The following is a 22,530-nucleotide window of genomic DNA, read 5'->3' as shown; positions in this document are numbered from 1 at the left end:
CCTTTACATTGTGTGAAAATCTTATGACGATTGGACCAATAGAAATGCTCCAAAACTGCTTAGAATAAAATCTCTTTACATCGACTTACATTGAAAGTGAAGAAGGTTTTTCTCCTCTCCTGTAAAGTTGCCATTTTGGAGATACAACGTATTTTTGAATGGATTTTTTGAAAAATTTTACTTCACAATCAAACAGATGACCAACATTTTTCTCCCTTTGTGCTTTAATCAATGGTGCCAAATGACTCTGCTGAGGCTCCAGCAGCATATAGGCCCCTTTAAACCTGAACAGCAGCTCCATAAGCTGACAGCGGAACAGCCCGATCGCCCATGCGTTAAATGCAGCTAACAGATAGCTACAGTAACTCTGATTGTTTTGCACGCAGAGGAATTAGACCTCCACATTTAACCCATCCGTGCAGTGAAACACCTACATACATGCACACTAGTGAATACACACACTAGGGGGCAGTGAGCACACTTGCCCAGAGTGGTGGGCAGCCCTATCCATGGCGTCCGGGGAGCACTGGAGGTTAGGTGTCTTGCTCAAGAGCACTTCAGTCATGGACTGTCAGCCAAGGGGACCGAACTGGCGACCTTCCGGTCACAAGGCTGGTTCCCTAACCTCCAGCCTGACTGCACAAACTGCTGTTGTGTTTCCATGGCGGTGGGTTTATAGATGGTTCTGAACACGTTATCGTCATGTTAAAGTGACGAACACTTTAGTTAGTTGTTGCTAGTTAAGACGACTTACAGATTTGTGGTTCAAACTAACTTAGTAAAAGGACAGTTTGAAGCTAGTAGTGAACCTGAGGACTCAGTAAAGACTTTACACACAAACTTAAGTACAAACTTACGCAAACCTGGAGCCACCCAGTTCTGAGGTCAGAGGTCATTTCCTTGATTTGTGACCCTTTTTAAAGGCTCTTGCCTTTGTCTAACCTGGACGCCAGACTCTAAACGCTCTGCTCCGTCCCGACGAACAAACTAATCCAAGCTGGTTAAATGAACATTAGTGAGGATGACAAAAACACAACTCGTAATGCATCATGTTGCATTAAAATGTTAGTGTTTTAATTAGTGTACCTACACACACATACACACACACACATACACACACACACACACACACACACACACACACACACACACACACTCCTTCACTCTTGCTATATCACTGTTGTCAGAACAAAATCTCCACTTTTGTCGTTTTTCAGTTTCTGACAGAATTAGAAAATGCCTGTTGTCCTTTACATCGTATGTAAATTTCATGATGAATGGACCAAAGGAATCAACCTAAAATTACTTGGAAAAAAGTCTGGTTCCATTGACTTACATTAAAAGTAAAGTATGTTTTTGCTTCTCGTGTAAAGTTACCATTTTGGAGGTACAATGTTTTGCTCTGACAGCAGCGATATACTTATTCCTTCCTCTTAACGGCACGAGACAAGAACTGTAGCTGAATAGAAGCTTTTCTTTAGATCTGGACTGACGCAGTTAGAGTCTGTGTGTGTGTGAGTCTGTGTGTTTGTACGACTGTATGTGTGTGTGTGTGTGTGTGAGTCTGTGTGTGTGTGAGTCTGTGTGTGTGTGTGCGTGTGTGTGTATGTGTGAGTCTGTGTGTGTGATGCGTGTGTGTGTATGTGTGAGTCTGTGAGTCTGTGTGTGTGTGTGCGTATGTGCGTATGTGTGAGTCTGTGTGCGTGTGTGTTTGTGTGTGTTTGTGTGTGTGTATTTGAGAGTCTGTGTGTGAATCTGTGTGTGTGAGTCTGTGTGTGAGTTAGTGTGTGTGTGTGTGAGTCTGTGTGTGAGTTAGTGTGTGTGTGTGTGAGTGTGTGTGTGTATGTGTGAGTCTGTGTGCGCGTGTGAGTGTGTGTGTGTGTGTGTATGTGTGAGTGTGTGAGTTAGTGTGTGTGTGAGTCTGTGTGCGTGTGTGTGTGTGTGTGTGTGTGTGAGTGTGTATGTGTGAGTCTGTGTGTGTGTGTGAGTGTGTATGTGTGAGTCTGTGTGTGTGTGTGAGAGAGAGCGCTCGCTGAACAGCTGTAGTGTGAGGGTGATTGCTGTGTGTGTCCTGACAGCGCTTGATCAGCGTGGTTAGGTGAATCACACGCTAACAGGCTGAGGCGCTCATTTGCGTGTGTTTTCTGACATGTGTCGGCGCGGCGCCGGGCGCGTTCCCCACTCTTTGATATCTGACACACTGAGAGACACACGGAGCCTCAGAGCTGCCTGCATCACAGCCCACGGGGAGAGACGGAGAACACACCTCGCAGCGCTCACACACACTCACACCGCACACAAACACTGCTCCACAGCGCCACCTTCTACACTCTTCAGACTGATGGTTCTTCAGATTGATGGAGAACGGGTTGTATATGGTTCTATATAGAACCATTTACAACAAATTCTCCATCAATCTGAAGAAACATTTCACCATGCAAGAACCATTTAAGCATGCAAAGGGTTCTAAGAGTGTTTACGGTTCTATATAGAACCGTTTTCTTTACTAGAGAACACTTGAAGAGCCATCATTTTTAGTGTGCAGGAATAATAAATCTGAGACACAGCTGATGCAGTTAATCATATCCTGCATCTCTTTACGTTTAAAGCAGAGAAGCACAATAACAGAATCATATTCTCTGATGTTCTCTAATCATGGTTCCACCAAAAGAACATGGAAGCAAGCACAGCAAAGCTCGACCGATATATCACAGCAGCAACTCAGGGTGCCACACATAAACAGAAATAATAAAAGCTTTAAATAATATTAAATAATAAAGTTTACAATGTCCTGAGATCTAAAACCTTAGAAAGGCATTTGCAAAGATATTTACAAAAAAGTATGGTTCTGCATAGAACCATTTTGAAAATATATAGCACCAAAAGGGTTCTCATACTGTAACAAGCTTGACATTGTAACAATAGCAGAACCCTTTTTGATGCTATATAGAACCATATACAACACATTCTCCATCAATCTGACACACCCTTCTATGAGTGTTTATGGCTCTACATAGAACCACTGTAGTTACTAAAGAACCCTTAAAAACTTTTTTTAAGAGTGTACGAATAGCAGAACCAATTTGGTGCTACATAGAACCATATACAACACATTCAATCTGAAGAACCATTTCACAATGCAAAGAATGCTTCTTTGAGTGTTTATGGTTCTATTTAGAGCCACTGTATTTACTAAAGAACCCTTGAAGAGTCTTTTTTTAAGAGTGTACCAATAGCAGAACCCTTTTGGGTGCTATATAGAGCCCTATACAACACATTCTCCAACGATCTGAATGCAAATGTTTCTGAATAGAACTCATGGTTTTAAATAGAACCATTTCCTTTACTAAAGAGCCTTTGGATAAACTCTTTTAAGGGTGTAGTGTGAAATGATTATCAAAGCAATTGATTAATCTGTCAGTATTTAGTGAGTTAAACTTAAAGGCTCATTTATCAGTGTTGAAGTGTTAAAAAATGTTTTGTTTCTTTTTTAATAAATTGTGTCTGTAGATTCATCATTATTCTGCATTTGTCTCTGAAAGATAACTATTAAAAATAATCAGCACAATGCATTGCAGAAATGTTGAGTAAATGTCGAAATATTGCGGCTGTTGTTGTTTTATGTACAGCAATGAGGTATGTGTGTGTGTGTGTGTGTGTGTGTGTGTATGTGTGTGTGTGTGAGTGTGTGTGTGTGTGTGTGTGTGTTCACTCACACATGGAGCGGTGGTACCGGCGAGGGCTCGTAGATGTAGCGTCCCTGTGTGTGTCTGTCGTCGATGGGTACAGGAGGGTGGAAACCAGGGAAGAACTGAGTCGGGGCTGAAACAGAGGAAATCAATCATTTAGTCATCATTCATTTCCTCACACACACACACACACACACACACACACACACACACACACACACACACAATTAAGGGCTGACATGATTCAATGATGACAATATATCATCAATGATTAACAAAAAGTGCATATTTTAAATTCTCTTACAGTAAGAATCACATCCATATGCATTTGTTGCCATGTAATGTATATATATATATATATATATATATATGAAAGTCAATGGAAACTAGCCCATTTTGAATTCTGTGTTCTTGTGATGTCATAAAAACTACAACTCATTTACCTACATCCATCTCTTCAGCCTACAATTTAGATCCAGTTGTTCACACTGAATATACACATATGAGGAGTATTTCAGTGTTTCCAGACTACAGAGCAGCCAATCAGAAGAGAGGTCATTTACATATAAGTCTTAAAGCCGCAGCTTGTTTAATTCCTGATGGAAAATGGTCATGTAAAGATGTTTTTGGTACACAAACTCCACAAGACTTACAAGAAAATATAAGAAAAAGGAGGATGTGGGCCCTTTAACAGAATCGATAGAAACATCAGACTGCACCGATTTTAAGTGTACAAACTCAAAACTCACAATTATTTCACAGATCTGCACATGAGGAAAGTAGTGAGTCGACACTCGGCTGCTGTAAGGCTAATCAGGGGCTCAGCGCTCTCTGTATGTGTGGGAAAATGGAAGTTTCCACACAGACGTTGTTCCTCTGTCTTTAGATCCGCGGAACGAGATTGGCAGATCCATTCGATCCGAACGGAGGCACAAACCCGGGATTCGTCACAAACCATCAGCGGGAAGTGGGAGGACTCTTTAAATCCCGAGATAAAACATCAAAAAATAATACGCTGGAATGAAATCGGCTTCGGCACAAAATCTATATTTAGGCTCTCGACAGGAGCCAAAGAAAAGTGGAACAACTAGAGCGAAAGAAAACAGTGAGATGATTAGGTTCCCCTTAAGTGAGATGCCTGAACGCTGATGAAGGAGACCGACCCAAAGCCAGTTAGGAAGCACTTTCAGATAAAACCCCGCTGGAGCTGGTTTGACTTACAAACTGAATAAAATCTTGACTCGTTCACGCTGAGGAGGCGACGCCTATGAATAGAAATGTGTTTCATAACTAAATTAAGTCCGAAAAGTCTGAGGGTCATCGGACAGATTTCAGTTCAACACAAAACTTGGAAGTAAATTTCATTCATATAGACTCTTAAAAAGATGGTTCTTCAAGGGTTCCTTAGTAAAGACATTGGTTCCAAATAGAACCATGAACACTCAAAGAACCCTTTGCATGATTAAAGGGTTCTTTGCATGGTGAAATGGTTCTTCAGACTGATGGAGAATGTGCTGCAAATGTGCTTTATGAAAAGGGTTCTATATAGCACCCAAAAAGGGTTCTTCCATTGTTACAAGCTTGACTTCATCACTATAGAATAACCCTTTTTGGTGCTAAATGGAACCCTTTTTGAAAAGGTTCTATATAAAACCATTGGCAGCACATTGTCCATTAATTTGAATAATGCTTTCATGATGCATGCAAAGCGTTCTTTGAGTGTTCATGGTTCTATATAGAACCATTTTCTTTATTAAAGGATCCCTGAAGAACTATCTATTTTTAGAGTGTAGTGTATTTAAAACCAAAGTGCTTTACAATAAAACACAAACACTGTGTTCACACACAAACATTTATACATTAACACAACAACGTTCAGCCCTCAATCCACAGCTCAGATTAACAGCTTAGATTTAAAACAGTCACAGACGAACCCATCCGCGCATCAAACTCTCTGTCTCTATATCTGTGTCTGTTTCTTTGTGATGATCCAGCTCAGAAATCCAGTTCAAACACTTCCTGAATCTGTAGAGTCGCCCTTTCCATTCCATCTTATCACCAGATCATACGAGACTCACATCCGGAGTTATGAGCCTATGAAGAGGGGCTGAGATACATGCCATCTGCCTCTCACCGTGTGGAACTGGTGGATTCGTGTGTCCGTCTACATTCTGTGTGAAACTGACCGATGGACACTCAGGAAATCACTAAGGACTGACCATCACGCCGGAAACCCTTCATTCTTCATTCAGTCCACATCGGAGACTCATGTGAAACGGCGTGCAGAGAGTTTACAGCTGCTGAAGCTGCTGCAGCGGTTTTGGAAAGTAGTGATGAAGATAACGGAGCATTTAGATATGAAACATATGAGGATCATGATATATGAAGAGCCTTTAAAGGAGAGTTTAGGGAGAGATGAACAAATCGAGAGAGAACGACCTCAGACCACAGAGGGTTAATTGCGTTTATTATTTAAGAGCTTTGAAAGTTTTGGTAGCTATTTTTCTTTGTTTTTGTAAAATCTCACACACTGAAATGTTCTAAACGTGACAGGTGTAGAGGTTGTACAGATCCACCAAACAAGCCGTGTTTTCTGGAGACACATCTAAAGGGTCCACATATCTATTCATGTTTTTCGTGGTCATTCTGGCTAGTTTACTTGGTCTTTGTCCACCTGCAGGGTCGTAGCTGCAGTCAGTTATAGCTCACTTACCAACATGGCGGCTGGGCGTTTCTAATAACATACTCTAACACTGTGCATCATCGAAGATGAAGACAAACTCAAGGCTGGGACTGAGAACCGCACGTGTCTTTATGAAGCTGGGCCTAAATGTGACTGATCACATCAGGAGGCTGGAGGGAAAGAGTTAAAAGAACAGACGACGAGGAAAATTTGTAGCATCTTCTGTAACTTTCATGACCTGCCATAGATTTTGGGTTAGAGGAGGGAAGAGGTTCCAGCAGCAGGCAGATTTGTGGCAGCCTGAGGGTCAACAAGACATGAACCCTCTGCAAATAATTCCTTTTTTTCTCCTCTTGCTCTTTGCTTTCGGTTAATTCTTCTGGATTCCTCTGAATTTCCTACATGCTGTTTAACTCTTTCTCACTCGTAGCTCATTGAAACAAGAAACTCTGTTGAAACAGTGCAGATTCTGAATCGATATCATTACTACCATGTTATGATCTGAATGTGTGTGGTCTTGTTTGTGGGAAGAAAAAGCAGCCTTAACATTTTCACCATGTTTTTACAAATGAAACAAAGAGAAAAAATCACAATTGCACTGCAAAAAAATGGTGTCTTGTTAAGTAAAATGATCTTAAATATTGTCGATAAATCTAATATTTATCCGGTTGAGACTGTTATAAGCTTAATGTAAGACTGTTTTCCTTATTTCTAGACATTTTTTACCTGTTTTAAGTGATTTTATTAAGTAAAATTATCTCACTGTATTGGCGAATCATTTTGCTTGTTGTAAGAAATGAGCTTGAAACCAGCAAAATTATTTACCAGCACAGTGAGATAATTTTACTTAGTAAAATTACTTAAAATAAGTAAATAATGTCTAGAAATAAACTGGACAATCTTATAATCAGTGCACAACCATCTCAAAATGGGAAATATTAGACATATCGACTAGATTTAAGATCTCTTCCCTTAACAAGATTCCATTTTTTGCAGCGTGCAGAGTCAAACTTACAAATTCAGAATGTAACTCTAATATAAATTATATTATGTAATTATGTAAGCACATATAAATCATGGAAAGGTTTTATTCAAAAATGTTCAATATCCATTTGCAACAGTTGGGGATATAAAGAGCTTCTGAAAAGAATAACAGCCAATGTTTTCTAATAAAAGTGGTTTTAATCATAATACAGCATTGATATTTCTTATATGAGTAAAGCACACTACCCATGATTTATGTGTTCTCTAGCGCAATAATTGATCTATAATATATTTTCGCAATATACTGTTGTATATACAATATATAGCAAAACCTTATTTGCTAATATACAACTGCTTTGGAACTGATTTTGCTTTTGCTGTTGGAACAAAACTGTACTTACATTATCTTACATTTAATTTTTAATGTTAGTTAATGTAAGTAATATTAGAGCTTCTTTAGGTCTATTTATCTTACAATACAATAATCCCACAATATAAGGATATAAGGAGCTGGTGGTGTTTTCAAAAATGAAAAAATCGTACAGTTTTGTTGGCGACGGTTTGTATCATTCATGCTTATAAAGCAGTGCTGAATGGAGAACGGTACTCCAACACTCTTTAAATCGGCGTGCTCTGTGAAAACGTGTGCGTTTTTAGTGAGTAAACATCTGGGCTGTGCGCGTTCAGGTCATCAGGGCGACGACCCTCAGCGAGGTTCAAACCCTGCCCTGCAGCTGCTGCCACGTGAGGCGCCGCCCACTCATTAAGCCCTGCTTTCTCTCATTCCTCAGTCGGCATTAGAGCCACTTAGCCTCGCCTTATTCCGCCTGACGTGTCCCGGACGCCTCGCTGCTGAATCCGCAAGTTTTGTTCCTGATTTCCACAGCCGGGCTTTGAGGAAATCAGCCTCGATAAGATCAAAGGCGTCCAGAGAGAGCAGGACAGCAGGCCCGAATAGGCTTCGCGCCCTTGAGCTGCAGGAACGTAATGAGAAAAACAGCACAAAAAAGACCACAAACACAATTTAAGGCTTTTGTGCAGTTCTCTGGCGCGTCCCTTCACGCCTTACATGTGGGTTCTTGTAAGCGAAGGCGTGTTCCTCCTCCTCCTGCAGTATTTCTGTCTTCCATGCATGCACACACACACACACACACACACACACAAACACACACACAGAGTAGCTATTTGGCCTTCAATTTTAACACACAAGTACACTCTTAAAAAAGGTTCTTCAGGGGTTCTTTAGTAAAGACAGTGGTCCTATATGGAACCTTTAACACTAAAAGAACAATTTGCATGCTTGCATCGTAAAGTGGTTCTTCAGATTGATGAAGAATGTGTCGTATGTGGTTCTGTATAGCACCAAAAAAGATCCTGCTACCGTTATGATGCAGAATTGTATGAATAGAAGAACCCTTTCTGGTGCTATATAGAACCATATACAACACACTTTCCATTCAAATAACCATGTAAGCATGCGGATGGTTCTTTGAGTGTGCGTGGTTATATAGAGGACCATTGTTTTTACTAAAGAACCCTTGAAGAACCGTCTTTTTTAAGAGTGTACATTTACCAGAGACGGCACAGCGCCACCTTTCCTCCTCCTATTCCGATACTGATCCCGAAATCTTCTGATGCCAGTCTTCAAAAATTACATAAAGCGCTTCACGTAAGTAAGAATTAATGCTCAAACAACTCAAACACTCTACAACCCCACAGATAGAGGTACAGAGCTAACACGACATCCCGCCGTGTGCGTGTGTACAGTTTCAGGCTAGATTTGTTACAGTAGTGGATCACATCCATTCTTTTTCTTCCTCTAATGTCCAATCCCAAATTTTCCTATGACCCTGTCCTGAATCCTGGTCCCTACATGCTTAAAAATATGGTTCCTCAAGAGTTTTTTAGTAAAGAAAATGATTCTATATAGAACCACGAACAAAGAACCCCTTGCATGATTTGCATCGTAAAAGCATTCCTCAGATGTATGGAGAATATGCTGTAGATGGTTCTTTTTGACAAGGGTTCTATATAGCATTAAAAGGGTTCTTCTATAGTTACAAGTTTGACATATACATATTTACAAGCATTATGTTCTGATCTATTTAAACCCAGGGCATTAATAGAGACAGTAATAAGCTAAATATATACACAGTCATCATTTATAGGGTCTCTGCTGGGAGGAGTCTGTCCCAAACTACAGCTGCTAAATTTACAGTTGGGAAAATAACTTTAAATAATTATTATTTTTTAAGATCATTTTTATTTCTTTTGACAGATTTAGATTTGTGGAACATTAAGAATTGTCATATTTTCTGCAGTTCAGCACTTTTTAGTGTTTTAATGAAAAATATGATGATTTTCTGTGTGAACAGCTGTTCAAAGCTGTGTTTGCTGGTCATCAACTGGCCAGAGTGAGTCGGAGGGGAGAGAAGGAGAGAGGGGAGAGAGAGAGAGATGGTGAGAGAGAGAGATGGGGAGAGAAAGAGAGAGGGGAGAGAAAGAGAGAGGGGAGAGAGAGAGATGGGGGAGAGAAAGAGAGAGGGGAGAGAGAGAGATGGCGAGAGAAAGAGAGGGGAGAGAGAGAGAGAGATGAGGAGAGAAAGAGAGGGGAGAGAGAGAGATGGGGAGAGAGAGAGATGGGGAGAGAAAGAGAGAGGAGAGAGAGAGATGGGGAGAGAGAGAGATGGGGAGAGAAAGAGAGGGGAGAGAGAGAGATGGGGAGAGAAAGAGAGGGGAGAGAGAGAGATGGGGAGAGAGAGAGAGAGGGGAGAGAGAGATGGGGAGAGAGAGTGAGGAAGTAATCAAAAGAAGCAGCGCTGATAAAGTGATATTCTCTCGTTCTTTGTATTCACACGCTCTCACAGTCCTCCTTCACTTGTTTACTTTATCTCCCTATTTTCCCGTCTGTCCTGCGTCCCATTTAAATAAATTCCTCTGCTGCGTGACGGCCGTTTATTTGAGACTGAGTCTGAAGTTTACACTGCTGTTATACACACACACACACACGCACACGCACACACGCACACACACACACACACACACACACACACGCACACACACGCTCCATTGGACAGCAGAGTGACCCGTGCCACCAGAGCTACACGCTTACAGTGTGCAGGGACTGAAAGAGAAAAAACCAAACAAAACAAGAGAACAAAAGAAAGAGGAGGAGAAAAAGAATTTCATCCCGCCATCCATCTCCACTTCCTCCAGAGGGGCCGGCCCGCTCCGGCTCCGGCTCCGGCTCCACACTACACCACTAAACTGCCCCTCTCTGGGACACAGTTCAGTTTGGACTGTTTATTTGTGCCTGTTTAGAGCAAACAGCTGCAGGAGAGGCAAGGGGGGGGGGCAAATAGAGAGAGAAGGAGAAAGAGGATAGGAAGAGAGAGAGAAAGAGAGAGAAAAAGGGGAAAGGGAGAGAGAGAGAGAGGCAGAAAGAAAGGGAGAGAGAGAAAGAAAAAGAGAGATAAAGGAGAGAGATAAAGTCAGAGTATGTGAGAAAGTCAACAAGAGAAAGTTAAAGAACGAGCAGAGAGAGAGAAAGAGAACGAGTATAACACAGAAAAAGACGGATAGAAAGAGAGTGTGTGAGAGAGAGAGATACAGAAAGAGCAAGACAGACAGAGAGAGGAAAGAGAATAGGAGAGTCGAGAGTATGTGAAAAAGAGAAAAAGAGAAAGGAAGAAAGAAAGACAGCATGAGAGAATGAGAGGGAGTGAGAGAAAAGAGAGAGAGAGAGTGAGAGAGAGACAGAGAGAGAGACAGAGAGAGTGAGAGAAAAGAGAGAGAGAGTGAGAGTGAGAGAGAGAGAGAGAGAGAGAGAGAGAGAAAGAGAGAGAGAGAAAGAGTTGTTGCTAAAGTGATGGCGACTCTGAGGCGCTGCTAAACTCTCAGGACTCTCCTGATTGGCTGTTTGCTCTTCAGGAACAGTGCGACACCTCACATCCACTGAGGATTGTGGGTAATATATAGGAGCAATACAGAGCCTATGAAGAAATAGAGATTGGGGCGAGCGAGCGCAGTGCCTGTAGGCTCCACTGGTAAAGCAAAAAATGCACATTGTCACTGTCACATCAGAACCTTCACATGAGAACCTTCACATCAGAACCTTCACATCAGAACCACTTTATTTGTTTACCCTCTTTGAAGACACCAGCTGTTCCACACATCATGTGACCATATCATGATGAATGGATGAATTTAACAGCCCTTAAAGTCAAACACCACTCTACGCTCTTAAAAAGATGGTTCTTCAAGGGTTCTTTAATGAAGACAGCGGTTCTATATATCTCCATGAACCCTCAAAGAACCATTTGCATAATTAAATGGCTCTTTGCCTAGTGACATTGATGGAGAATGTGTTGTATATGGTTCTGCACCAAAAAGCGTTCTTCTACTGTCACAAAAAGGTGCTATACCGAACCATTTTCAAAAAGGTGCTATATAGAACCATATACAACACATTCTCCATCCATTTAACCATGCAAAAAAACATTTAAGCATGCAAATTGTTCTATACAGAACTTTGGTTCTAAATAGAACTATTGCCTTTACTTAAGAACCCATCTTTTTTAAGAGTGTAGAACCATTTGCATGCTTAAATGTTTGCTTGCATTGTGAAATGGTTCTTCAGATTGATGGAGAATGTGTTGTATGGTTTTATACAGAACCTTTTTGTAGATGGTTCTATATAGCACCAAACAGGGTTCTTTTACTGTAACAAGCTTGACATCATAACAATAGAAGAATCCTTTTTGATGCTACATAGAACCATATACAACACATTCTCCATCAATCCGAAGAACCATTTCACCATGCCAGTATGCCAATGGTTCTACGCTCTTAAAAAGATGGGCCTTTAGAACCAGAGTTCTGTATAGAACAATTTCTATATGCCTAAGTGGTTCTTTGCATGGTTAAATGGATGGAGAATGTGTTGTGTATTGTATATTAAAAAAATGGTTCTATATAGCACCAAAAAGGGTTCTGTTAAGGTTACAAGCTTGACATTGCAACAGTAGAACTTTTTGGTGCTGTATAGAACCATATACAACATATTCTCCATCAATTTTGCAATACAAAGAACCATTTAAGTACGTAAACGGTTATTTGAGTGTTCATTGTTCTATATAGAATCATCATCTTTACTAAGAACCCTTGAAGAACCATCTTTTTAAGAGTGTGGACCTATATTTCTACATATATAATGAATTTGTCTGTTGTTGTTGTTTTATTTTCTCTCCTCTCTTCTCGTTTGAGGTCTCTGTCTCCTGTTCTAGGCGTGTAACTCTGCGTAGCTGCAGAGCTCATTTTTCCCCCCCGTCATTATTTTAAGCGGCACTCATTAAGACATGATTACAAATGGGTTTTAATGAAAGAGGGCGATTAGAGGCAAACTTTGACCAGACTCCATTACTTTCTAATGGAACACAAACAGGCCGGTTCTGAAGGAAAGAAAGGCAGAGCGCCACCGTAATTATTTAAAAGAGGAAATACGGCCTCGAGCACTTAATAACATCACGGCCTGAAACGCTTCACAAAGGCTCTCTCTGCTATAAACTTTCATTACAAAGGCTCTGTGGGGATTGTGGGGGGGAGGGGAGGGGAGGGGGGTGCCATCTCTCTGATTGAGAAGTAATTGTATTCTCACAGACAAATCACAATGTAACAGACAAACTACAAAACAATAACAAACTACTTTTGAACACGAAACAGTCAGTGGAGTCGAGCTCTTTTGTGGTTATAGGCCAAATAATAAGAAGAGCCATTTTGTCCTTTCAATAAAAAAACAATTCGCAACATTTTATGTCCATTTTACCGTCATTTTACCGTAAATATGTCTTAGTATGTATTAATGTACTAGTATATTCTAAAAATATTATATAAACAAAAACGCAGACTTACTTTGCTCTGCTTTAAGCTTTAGCTCAGCTACAGCTGCTTTTCTCGCATCTCCAGCAGGAAACTTTCCTCAACAGCAGAACAGTTTCTTGTAAAATGTCTCTCAATGTTTGATATTTTATGAGGCTGAAGTCGCTTCTCATTCACCAGCGTCTCGTTTGAATTTTTCTGTTCCACCTTAAATGGTGCCTGAGGCGCCAGAATGTATCTGCTGCACCATTTAAGGTGGAATGGGAGAATTCAAACGCGAAACTGACTTCAGCTTCATGACTTTTTAGTTTTTGTCAGTTTCTTGTTGCAGATTAAACGTATCAGGAAACCAGCTGGAGTGATTATAAACACAAATAAGTCCATTCATCTCCAAATTATCGATGTTCATCTTAAATCTCTCTCTTTGCCGTTTTGTTAGCTACTAGCTAGGCGAGATTGTTGTCTGCGTTGCTATGGTGACCAGCAGTCTGCGCTGATCATTAACTCCAGTGTTTAAAATCATTTATTATGAAAACACATAAGCACACTGCAAGAACTGGCACCTTGTCAAGCGAAATTTTCTTAAATCTGGTTGACATAATCAGTCATTTTCAGACATAAACATTGAACGTAGCACTTTAACTACCCCACACAGACAATGTTTATGAGCCCACATCATTAATGCTAACATTGTCTTTGTTTTACCTGATATAGGGAAAAAAGGTTACGCTTCAAAATAAATCTTGAAAATAAATCTTTCCAAAATTTGTGCATAACTAAATGGTCATTCAGAGTGTTTAGATGTGAAACGCTGTGTTTAAAGAAAGAGAGTGAGTGGTGGTGATGCAAACCAGATGACTGAGACACACTGCGGTTCCTCTCACACCACTGTGAAGACATCTCTACAACGATTTCACATCAAAACACTCTGAATGACTGTTCACATCTCAATGACTGGAAAAAAAATTTCAAAAATGGGTGGAATTCCCCTTTAAAGCAGAAAGACATTGATAGACTGTCATAAGTATTTAAAGAGAAGAGAGAGAAAAAGAGACGTGGGAGAGGGGAAAAGAAAGGGAGAGAAAGGGAGGGACGTGAGAGGTGAAGAAATAAAGAGATCAAGAAGGAGAGAGAGCGAGAGAGAGAGAATGAGAGCGAGAGAGAGAGAATGAGAGAGAGAGAGAGAGAGAGAGAAGCAGAGTATTATGTGAATCATTAATGTGGAACATATGAAGGTTCTGCAGAACTGTACTCGAGTGTGTCTGTGTGTGTGTGTGTGTGTGTGTCTGTACGTGTGTGTGTGTGTGTGTGTGTGTGTGTGTGTGTGTGTGTGTGTGCACTGCCAGATTTCATTACGCCACTTCACTCCTCACTCATGATCTCACTGCTCAAACACGCTCGCCTTGACTGAGCTGATGACTGAGGGGCCAAGGAGCATTAAGCTCTGTGTGTGTGTGTGTGTGTGTGTGTGTGTGTATGTGTGTATGTGTGTATGTTTGTGTGTGAATCATACATTTCAACGCAGAGGCAAGTAACACACACACACACACACACACACACACACACACACACACGTACACACACACACACACAGACACACACCTGCACGTATGTATGCAGTGCCTGTTTTCTTGTTAAGCAGCGCATGTTAACAAAAACATCTGTCTCTGAAGGAGAGAGAGGGAGAGAGAGAGGGAGAAAGAGACAGAGAGAGAGAGAGAGAGAGAGAGAGAGAGAGAGAGAGAGAGAAAGAACAGAGAGAGAGAGAGAGAGAGAGAGAGAGAGAGAGGAGAGAGAGAAAGAACAGAGAGAGAGAGAGAGAGAGAAAGAGAGAGAAGAGAAAGAGTACGGACGTTCAGAGAGGCCATAAGGTAGTTATACTTTTCTGGATTGTTATCTTGAAATAACAAGTTAGTTATCTTGTTATCTTGAGACAACAAAAGTTGTTATCTTGAGATAATGAGTTAATTATCTTGTGGTTTTATGATAAAGTTGTGATCTCAAGATAACAACCAGGAAAATTATAGCAACAGCTCATGGCCTCTCCGGACTTCTGTAAAAGAGAACAACAGAGAAAGAAAGAGAAAGAGAAAATAGAAGGAGTGAGACAGTGAGAGAACAGAGACAGAGGAGAGAGAGAAAAGAGAGAGAGAGAGAGAGAGAGAGAGAGAGAGAGCAAAAAGACAAACAGAGAGAGAGAACAAATAAAGAGTAAAAAATAAAATAAAAAATAAAGAGAGAGAGAGAGAGAGACAGGCTGAAAAAGGTTCTTAGAACTTGTCAATCTAGAACAGGGCCGTTACTGTTCCTATTACTATTAATAACCATATAATCTGCAGATTATTTAGACAGTTAAGTGAGTAATTGAAGATTTTAAAAAAGCCCTAAAAACAGAAAACACTTATGTGGAAAAGGCTCCACTAAAAACACACATATAAGACATTACTTGCATAAAAACATAAATGGGCGTGTCCATCAGGCTGTTTCTTACTGCAGGAGAGGCCAGTAGAATTTAAAATTTGCATCATCATCAGACAAACAGCCGACTAATCAGTGACGACTCACTGTGACGGTAGATTTATTTATATATTCCTCTCCGATTGTGTAATCGAGTTTAATCGTGTTCCATAATGCACTGCAGCAGTTGTTGGGAGTAACCGAGCGTCTCTGTTAACAAACCCGAAGGGTTAAAGCGGTGTTTACTGAGACTCGGCCTCCAGCTGTTTCTGCGTGTAAACACACATCAGGCCGCGCTCTGTGGGAGTTACGCCTCACTTTTGTGCGTTTTGTTTAATTACAGTCCCAGATTGTTGCGACTCCAATAGGCTAATTAGTGCTGAATAAATTAGCCTAATGCGCTAAATGTGGAGGCAAGAGCGAGAAAGAGGGAGAACGAGGAAGATAGGAGGGAAAAGAGGGGCCTGATGTTTTAACGAGTTTTGTGACCCTTTACACCAACGATCAAAATCTGAACCTCGTGTAAAAAACAAACAAAACACACAAAAAAAAGTGAAAGCAAATAATTTATGCTGTGTGACTGAGTGGTCGATGCTCCGCCCACCTGCAGGGATGGACAATTTTTAATGAATGTTGACAAAAAGTCCAACTGAATCTAATGAGGAATCGTAAGTTTGGGTCACAATATGGAAAATAAGTATTTTCATATTTTCATCAATTGATTTTTTTTCTTTACTCTCGATACTACTATTACTACTACTAATTATATTAATAATAATAATAATAATAATAATAACAAAAATAATACTACTTTAGAATGTGCTTCTCTTAAACCCAAAGAGTCACAAACATAATGTAAAAGGCAATATAGAACGATATAAAACAAAATATAAAGCAAATGTTAAGACATATAAAGGGTCCATTTGCAATAACAAATAAATCTATTTGAATAAATTTCCATAAATCATGTTTATTTATTGTGCATTCCATATATCAGTCAAACTGCACTTGGGTTTTTTTGATTAAGTAAAAATAACTCAATCAAATACAGATAAAAACTATGGATAAATTAAACTTTACTGAATTTATTTGTTTATTTATCTGTTTATTTATTTTTATTTTTTTTGCAAAGCAGATATTTCCAAATTAAAGCCATTTAATGGACACGAGTTTCTTTTAAAGTCAATATTTAACCTTAATCTTTACCATAAAACAAGCAGGTAAAGAGCTGAAAAAACTGCAACGCAAACAGCCGTTAATGTTCAATATTAATCACCTATAAGATCAGAGCTCTGAAAATCCTCAGGCTGAGTCTCAGACGCCTCACTGCTCCATATATAGTCACTATGTGAGTTATGAAATTTCATCATTTTACACTTAAACATTGTGCTGTATGTGCACACATGGCAAAACTGTTCCTCAGATTGATGGAGAACGTGCTGTAGATGGTTCTATATAGAACCTTTTCGAAAAAGGATCTATACAGCACCAAAATAGCTTTTGCTACTGTTTTGATCAGAGCTTGTAACAATGGCAGAACCCTTTTTGGTGCTATATAGAACCATATACAACATACGAGATTCCCCATCAGTCTGAAGGACCCTTTCACAATGCAACAAAACATCTGATCATGCAAAGTGTTGTTTTACGGGATTTTTCCGTTCTGAAATGCTGATCCAAGCTCACAACAGCTGCTACGTCAGAACGCATTGGGGGCGGAGCATGGGAAACTTGTCTCGCGGTATAATTAGCTGCAATGTTCTGAGAACCTTCTTTTTAAATAGCTTCTTGCTTTTTGGTTCCTGGCAGTAATATTTAATTACTATCGGCAGTCGTTCTCTGCACTGCAGAAAATTATATATGTGAAATTACCTTAAATCTTATTGTTATATCTCATGTTTCTCATTTTGAGATCGCTGTAGTCCTATTAGATTATTTGACTTATTTCTAGATTATTTTTACCTGTTTTAAGTCATTTTATTAAGTAAAATTATTAATTTGTGAGACAATTTTACTTAAAATAAGAAAAAACGTCTTAATCTTATAATATTTCTACAACCATCTCACAATGAGAAATATTAAATATTTAGACAACATTTAAGCTGTTTATGTTTTGCAGTGGGTTCTCATGTACACAGTTACACTGAAACCTGACCTGAAAACTGAATGTAAAAGTTGGTGGGTGTGGGGGAGGGGGGGTTGGGGGGTGCAGGGGTCACACTGCCTTAATTGTCCTGATATCAAATAAATGAGCATTTTAACCCCACAGACTGTCTCAGAAGTAAACTCAGTCAATCGATATCTACAACGGCAAGAGAGAGAGAGAGTGAGAGAGAGAGAGAGAGAGCAGGAGGTGACTCAGTATCAAAGCAATCAGTTTAATTACAGGCAGGTCACTGAGGCAGACAGGGTTCAACACCTCGGGGCAAATTAAGCCCTCTACCTAACCCACCCCATCTGTCTCACTCTCACTCTCTCACTCTCAATTTCTCACTCTGTATCCGCACCCCCCCGCCCCCCCCCGCACATCACCACCACCACCACGGCCGCCTTCTCTACTCTCACAGTGTGGTCCATCATGGTGGCTTTCTCATGGCCCATAGAAGAGGAGATGCCATTTGTAGGGCCACTTCAAACACTTTAAAAAAGACATGAGTACCCGATGACGACTGCGAGAGCCGGCAGGAAGGAGGACGAAGCCCTGTGAGGACGGCAGGGAGTGGAGAACCGCGAGTAAGTGTGGGACGGTGCGCATGCCCCGAGCCCTGCCTCCTGGGCACCACCTCCAGTCCCACAGTAGGGCCACTTTGGTTTGCCTTATGTTCGACCCGTTCGGCCGAGCTGTGGAGCGGGGCCGGTGCCTGGGAGGTGGTACAATGAGCTCTTGTTCCTTCGAAGAGAGAGGGATGAGCAGAGGCAGCAAGAGACTGAAGACTAAAGAGCTGAAAAGCTCAAGTGAGAAAAGGACCGAAAAGTCTCGTTTTGAAACCACTGAAAAGTGGCCAGCGTACCTGGTTTGGTTGTGAATTGTTTTGTGTGAAAATTAAAGAATATGGCAAAGGTTTTTCCTGCCTCCTGCATCCTATCTGAGCTCGGGGTAGCACATGATGTGCCACGGCAGAAGAGGAGGCCATTAAGACCCTCATCCACCTGCATGTGGCCGGCTCTCGCGGTTGTCATTGGGGCCTGGGGGGTGGGCTAATGCCAGATTCACCTACAATACCAGCCATGAAATGTGGCCATTATTAGTGACCACTGAGATGTTTCATGGACATGGATCTGTTAAAACAAATGCAAATTTGTAAACTTAAAAATAAAGCTAAGGATCTAGAATCTCTCCAAATAAAAAGATGCAGGGAAATCTAAATCTAAACTGTCTTTCATCCATTGTTGATGATTGTTCAGGAACTGTTACGTGGCGCAGCGTGTTGAAGAAGTGTGTACATGCTTATTCTGGGTTATTTGCTCCACAGCTGTTATTCTCTGGGTTTATTCTGACAGGGACTCTTACTGTGAAGGCCAGTATAGGCCTCTTTGGGAAAATATATCTGTTAGAACAGAAAGAAATATGGAGAGTGCAGACATGAGCTGTGAGTAGAGCTGTTAGCCAAAAGCCTCACTTAGTGTATGTAGCGCCTGTGGCCGACCCCAAACACTCAACGCTCTGGGATCTGAGGTCATTCTCTCTTGATTTGTTCATCTCTTCTTAAACTCTCCTTTAAAGGCTCTTCATATAAATGATCCTCATATGTTTCTTATCTAAATGCTCCGTTATCTTCATCACTACTTTCCAAAACCGCTGCAGCAGCTTCAGCAGCTGTAAACTCAGTCCTTAGTGATTTCCTGAGTGTCCACTGGTCAGTTTCACACAGAATGTAGACGGACACACGAATCCACCAGTTCCACACGGTGAGAGGCAGATGACGTGTATCTCAGCCCCTCTTCATAGGCTCATAACTCCGGATGTGAATCTCGTATGATCTCGTGATAAGATGGAATGGAAAGGGCGACTCTACAGATTCAGGAAGTGTTTGAACTGGATTTCTGAGCTGGATCATCACAAAGATACAGACACAGATATAGAAACAGGCATGTTTGTGGACGCCGGAGGGTTACTAAACACAGTGACTTGTGTATAAGCTGTGTGTCTTCTTTATTAGCGGGGAATGCTACAATAGTTTTAACCTAGCTGTGCTTAAGAATCGAAAAAGACTTCACAAATTCAATAGACTGAGTTAGTCTTAGCAGTTAGCCAGCAGTAGTGGCCACACATGCTTGCTGTCAAGGCAACATTACTGAAGTTGAAAACCCCTCACTGCATCTTTAGACCGTTGATGGTCATTGCGAATGTCCTATGCCATTTGGGTTAACTTTAAATGCTAACTTTCTAGAGAAAACCATTTGGTTCTCCAGTTTGGTTCTATATATAATCTCCCATTTTGATGCCCGGTATAACTTTTCTATGTAGGTTCCATGATGTCCTCCAGCTCCAGCTGGATTGTTGAGTTCTGCTGCAAATTCACAGGAGAACAGAGTGATGGGGAAACTGATTCCAACCAGTCCCATAAATGGGCGTCTCGTAAATCCTTAAACTGCTGTTTGAACCTGGATTTGAACTGTATTGTATTTGAACTGTGTTTGAACAGTGGCAATAGGAAATCAAGGATAAAGGGGCACCTGGCCTTCTTTCATAAAACTGGATTGTATTAGATGTTCACCCATCATGTCTCACTCAAAGGCAATAAGAAAAAGTCTATTTTCTTTAGTCACAGGCAAAAATGAAGCAATTTCAACTGTGCCACTGGCACAAGCTCATAACATGGCTTCCTGAATTCTTACGAGACTCTGTTATTCAACATTAGATAAGGCTGTTCTGACTGTAAAGAAACCCCAGATAGCAAAACCCAGTTTCTCCAGAGTGCTCAGCAGGCTGAGACGCCTGAAAGAGTGACTCATGGACTCTGTTTGAAATGTTTATGTTCATCACACAGTTTGAGTTGCGCCATTTTTTGGGGCCTTCAGCATCAACAATGCGCTGGAAGAAAGATGAGCTAAAATCCAAGAAATAAACACTGAATTTGAGGAGAAAGTGGCAGAATAATAGTGAAATTCCAGTCTAGAAAAAAGTGTTCAGAGGTTTGAATTGAGCAGAAAATGCTGGTTCTTGGATCAAATCAGAAAAATCAAAATAAAAAAATCAAACCATGAACACTCAAAGAACTTATTGCATGATTAAAGGGTTCCTTGCATGGTGAAATAGTTCTTCAGATTGATGGAGAATGTGTTGTAGATGATTGTATATACCACCAAAAAGTTCTGTATAGAACCATACACAACTCATTCTCCATCAATCTGAAGAACCGTTTCACCCTGCAAAAAACACTTTAATCATGCAAAGGTTCTTGGTTCTATATAGAACCATTTACCTTACTAAAGAACTAAAGAAGATCTTTTTTATGAGTGTAGTTTAGCCTAGACTGTACTTTCCCTGCTAGCCTGCATCCTGATAAACTCCCGCCTGCTGTGGATGTTCTCAAACATCACAGAACCCATCACTCTTGGCTCTGAACTGTCATAATCATAAAGCCTCTAACGATGAAGTGATTAGTAGAAATACAGCCCTGTTATTGCATATTTAAAATCAAAATACAGCACAGTAAGAAGTGAAACACACTAAAAAATAAGCAAATAATTCTTAATTCAGTTTTTTGCATTCATAATTTTAGCACAGTGAAAAAATGAAGGCAGAGGAACAAAATAATAAATCAGTAATTTAGTGTAAATGACTGAACACTATAGTGAAGGTGGATTCTGCTGTTACTGAAACAAGCAGTCTGATGTTGAAACAGGACTAAACCCGTGTTTAAACCTAGTCTTTAATCTCAGAGCAGACTTCTTACAACAGGGCGCCGAGTTTACTGACATCACAACCAGCACTGAGAGAGAGAGAGAGAGCGAGAAGAGAGAGAGGGAGGACCATGATGTTCCAGCTGACTGAGTCAGATGCAGGAGAACCACAACAAATGACTGAAAGACAGTCATACAGAAATATAAGCACACTATAGCCACTGATTAAAATACATATTTTTAAAATATGTCTTATGTGTGATTCTTAAATCAAGCAGGTAAACCTGAGTTTGTGTGACTGAACCTTGAAACAGGCTGTTTGTAGTGAAAGAGAGTGAACGGATCAGATTGGTTCTCTATCTAATGTAGCTTGTTTTGCCAGTAAATCACTAAATTTTAGGATTTCCTGACTAACTGAGGCCTAAAACACACATACATGATCAATTTAAGAACATATCATGAATTTAAAGATGGAAACTAGTAAATCAGTTTTAAAAGAAGATCATTAATCTCACATTTTCAGATCTAAGATCTTAAATCTCGGTAAGAACAGAACCGTCTGCAGCCGTAATGGTTTGTCTTGCTAGCTGCTGCCACAAAAAGCGACGGCTGTATTTCTACTAATCACTTCATCGTTAGAGGCTTTATGGTTATGACAGTTCAGAGCCAAGAGTGATGGGTTCTGTGATGTTTGAGAACATCCACAGCAGGCGGGAGTTTATCAGGATGGTTTGCAGGCCAGCAGGGAAAGTACAGTCTAGGCTAAACTACACTTATAAAAAAGATCTTCTTCAGTTCTTTAGTAAGGAAAATGGTTCTATATAGAACCAAGAACCTTTGCATGATTAAAGTGTTTTTTGCAGGGTGAAACGGTTCTTCAGATTGATGGAGAATGAGTTGTGTATGGTTCTATACAGAACTTTTTGGTGGTATATACAATCATCTACAACACATTCCCCATCAATCTGAAGAACTATTTCACCATGCAAGGAA

General features: G+C 40.4%; 1 protein-coding gene across 1 annotated transcript in view; it reads right to left on the bottom strand.

Moving 5' to 3' along the window:
- Positions 1 to 22,530, bottom strand: part of gli3 (GLI family zinc finger 3) — a 213,944-nt gene that overhangs the window by 97,422 nt on the left and 93,992 nt on the right. Inside the window, exon 4 of the mRNA XM_036558807.1 lies at positions 3,717 to 3,822. Within this exon, the coding sequence (XP_036414700.1) occupies positions 3,717 to 3,822 (106 nt within the window). The remainder of the gene's footprint in view (positions 1 to 3,716; positions 3,823 to 22,530) is intronic.

This window comes from Colossoma macropomum, unplaced genomic scaffold (assembly GCF_904425465.1).
Source record: "Colossoma macropomum unplaced genomic scaffold, Colossoma_macropomum, whole genome shotgun sequence".
Classification (NCBI taxonomy): Eukaryota; Metazoa; Chordata; class Actinopteri; order Characiformes; family Serrasalmidae; genus Colossoma; species Colossoma macropomum.
Note: the sequence above shows the minus strand (reverse complement) of the source record. Positions and strands in the feature narration are given on the sequence as shown.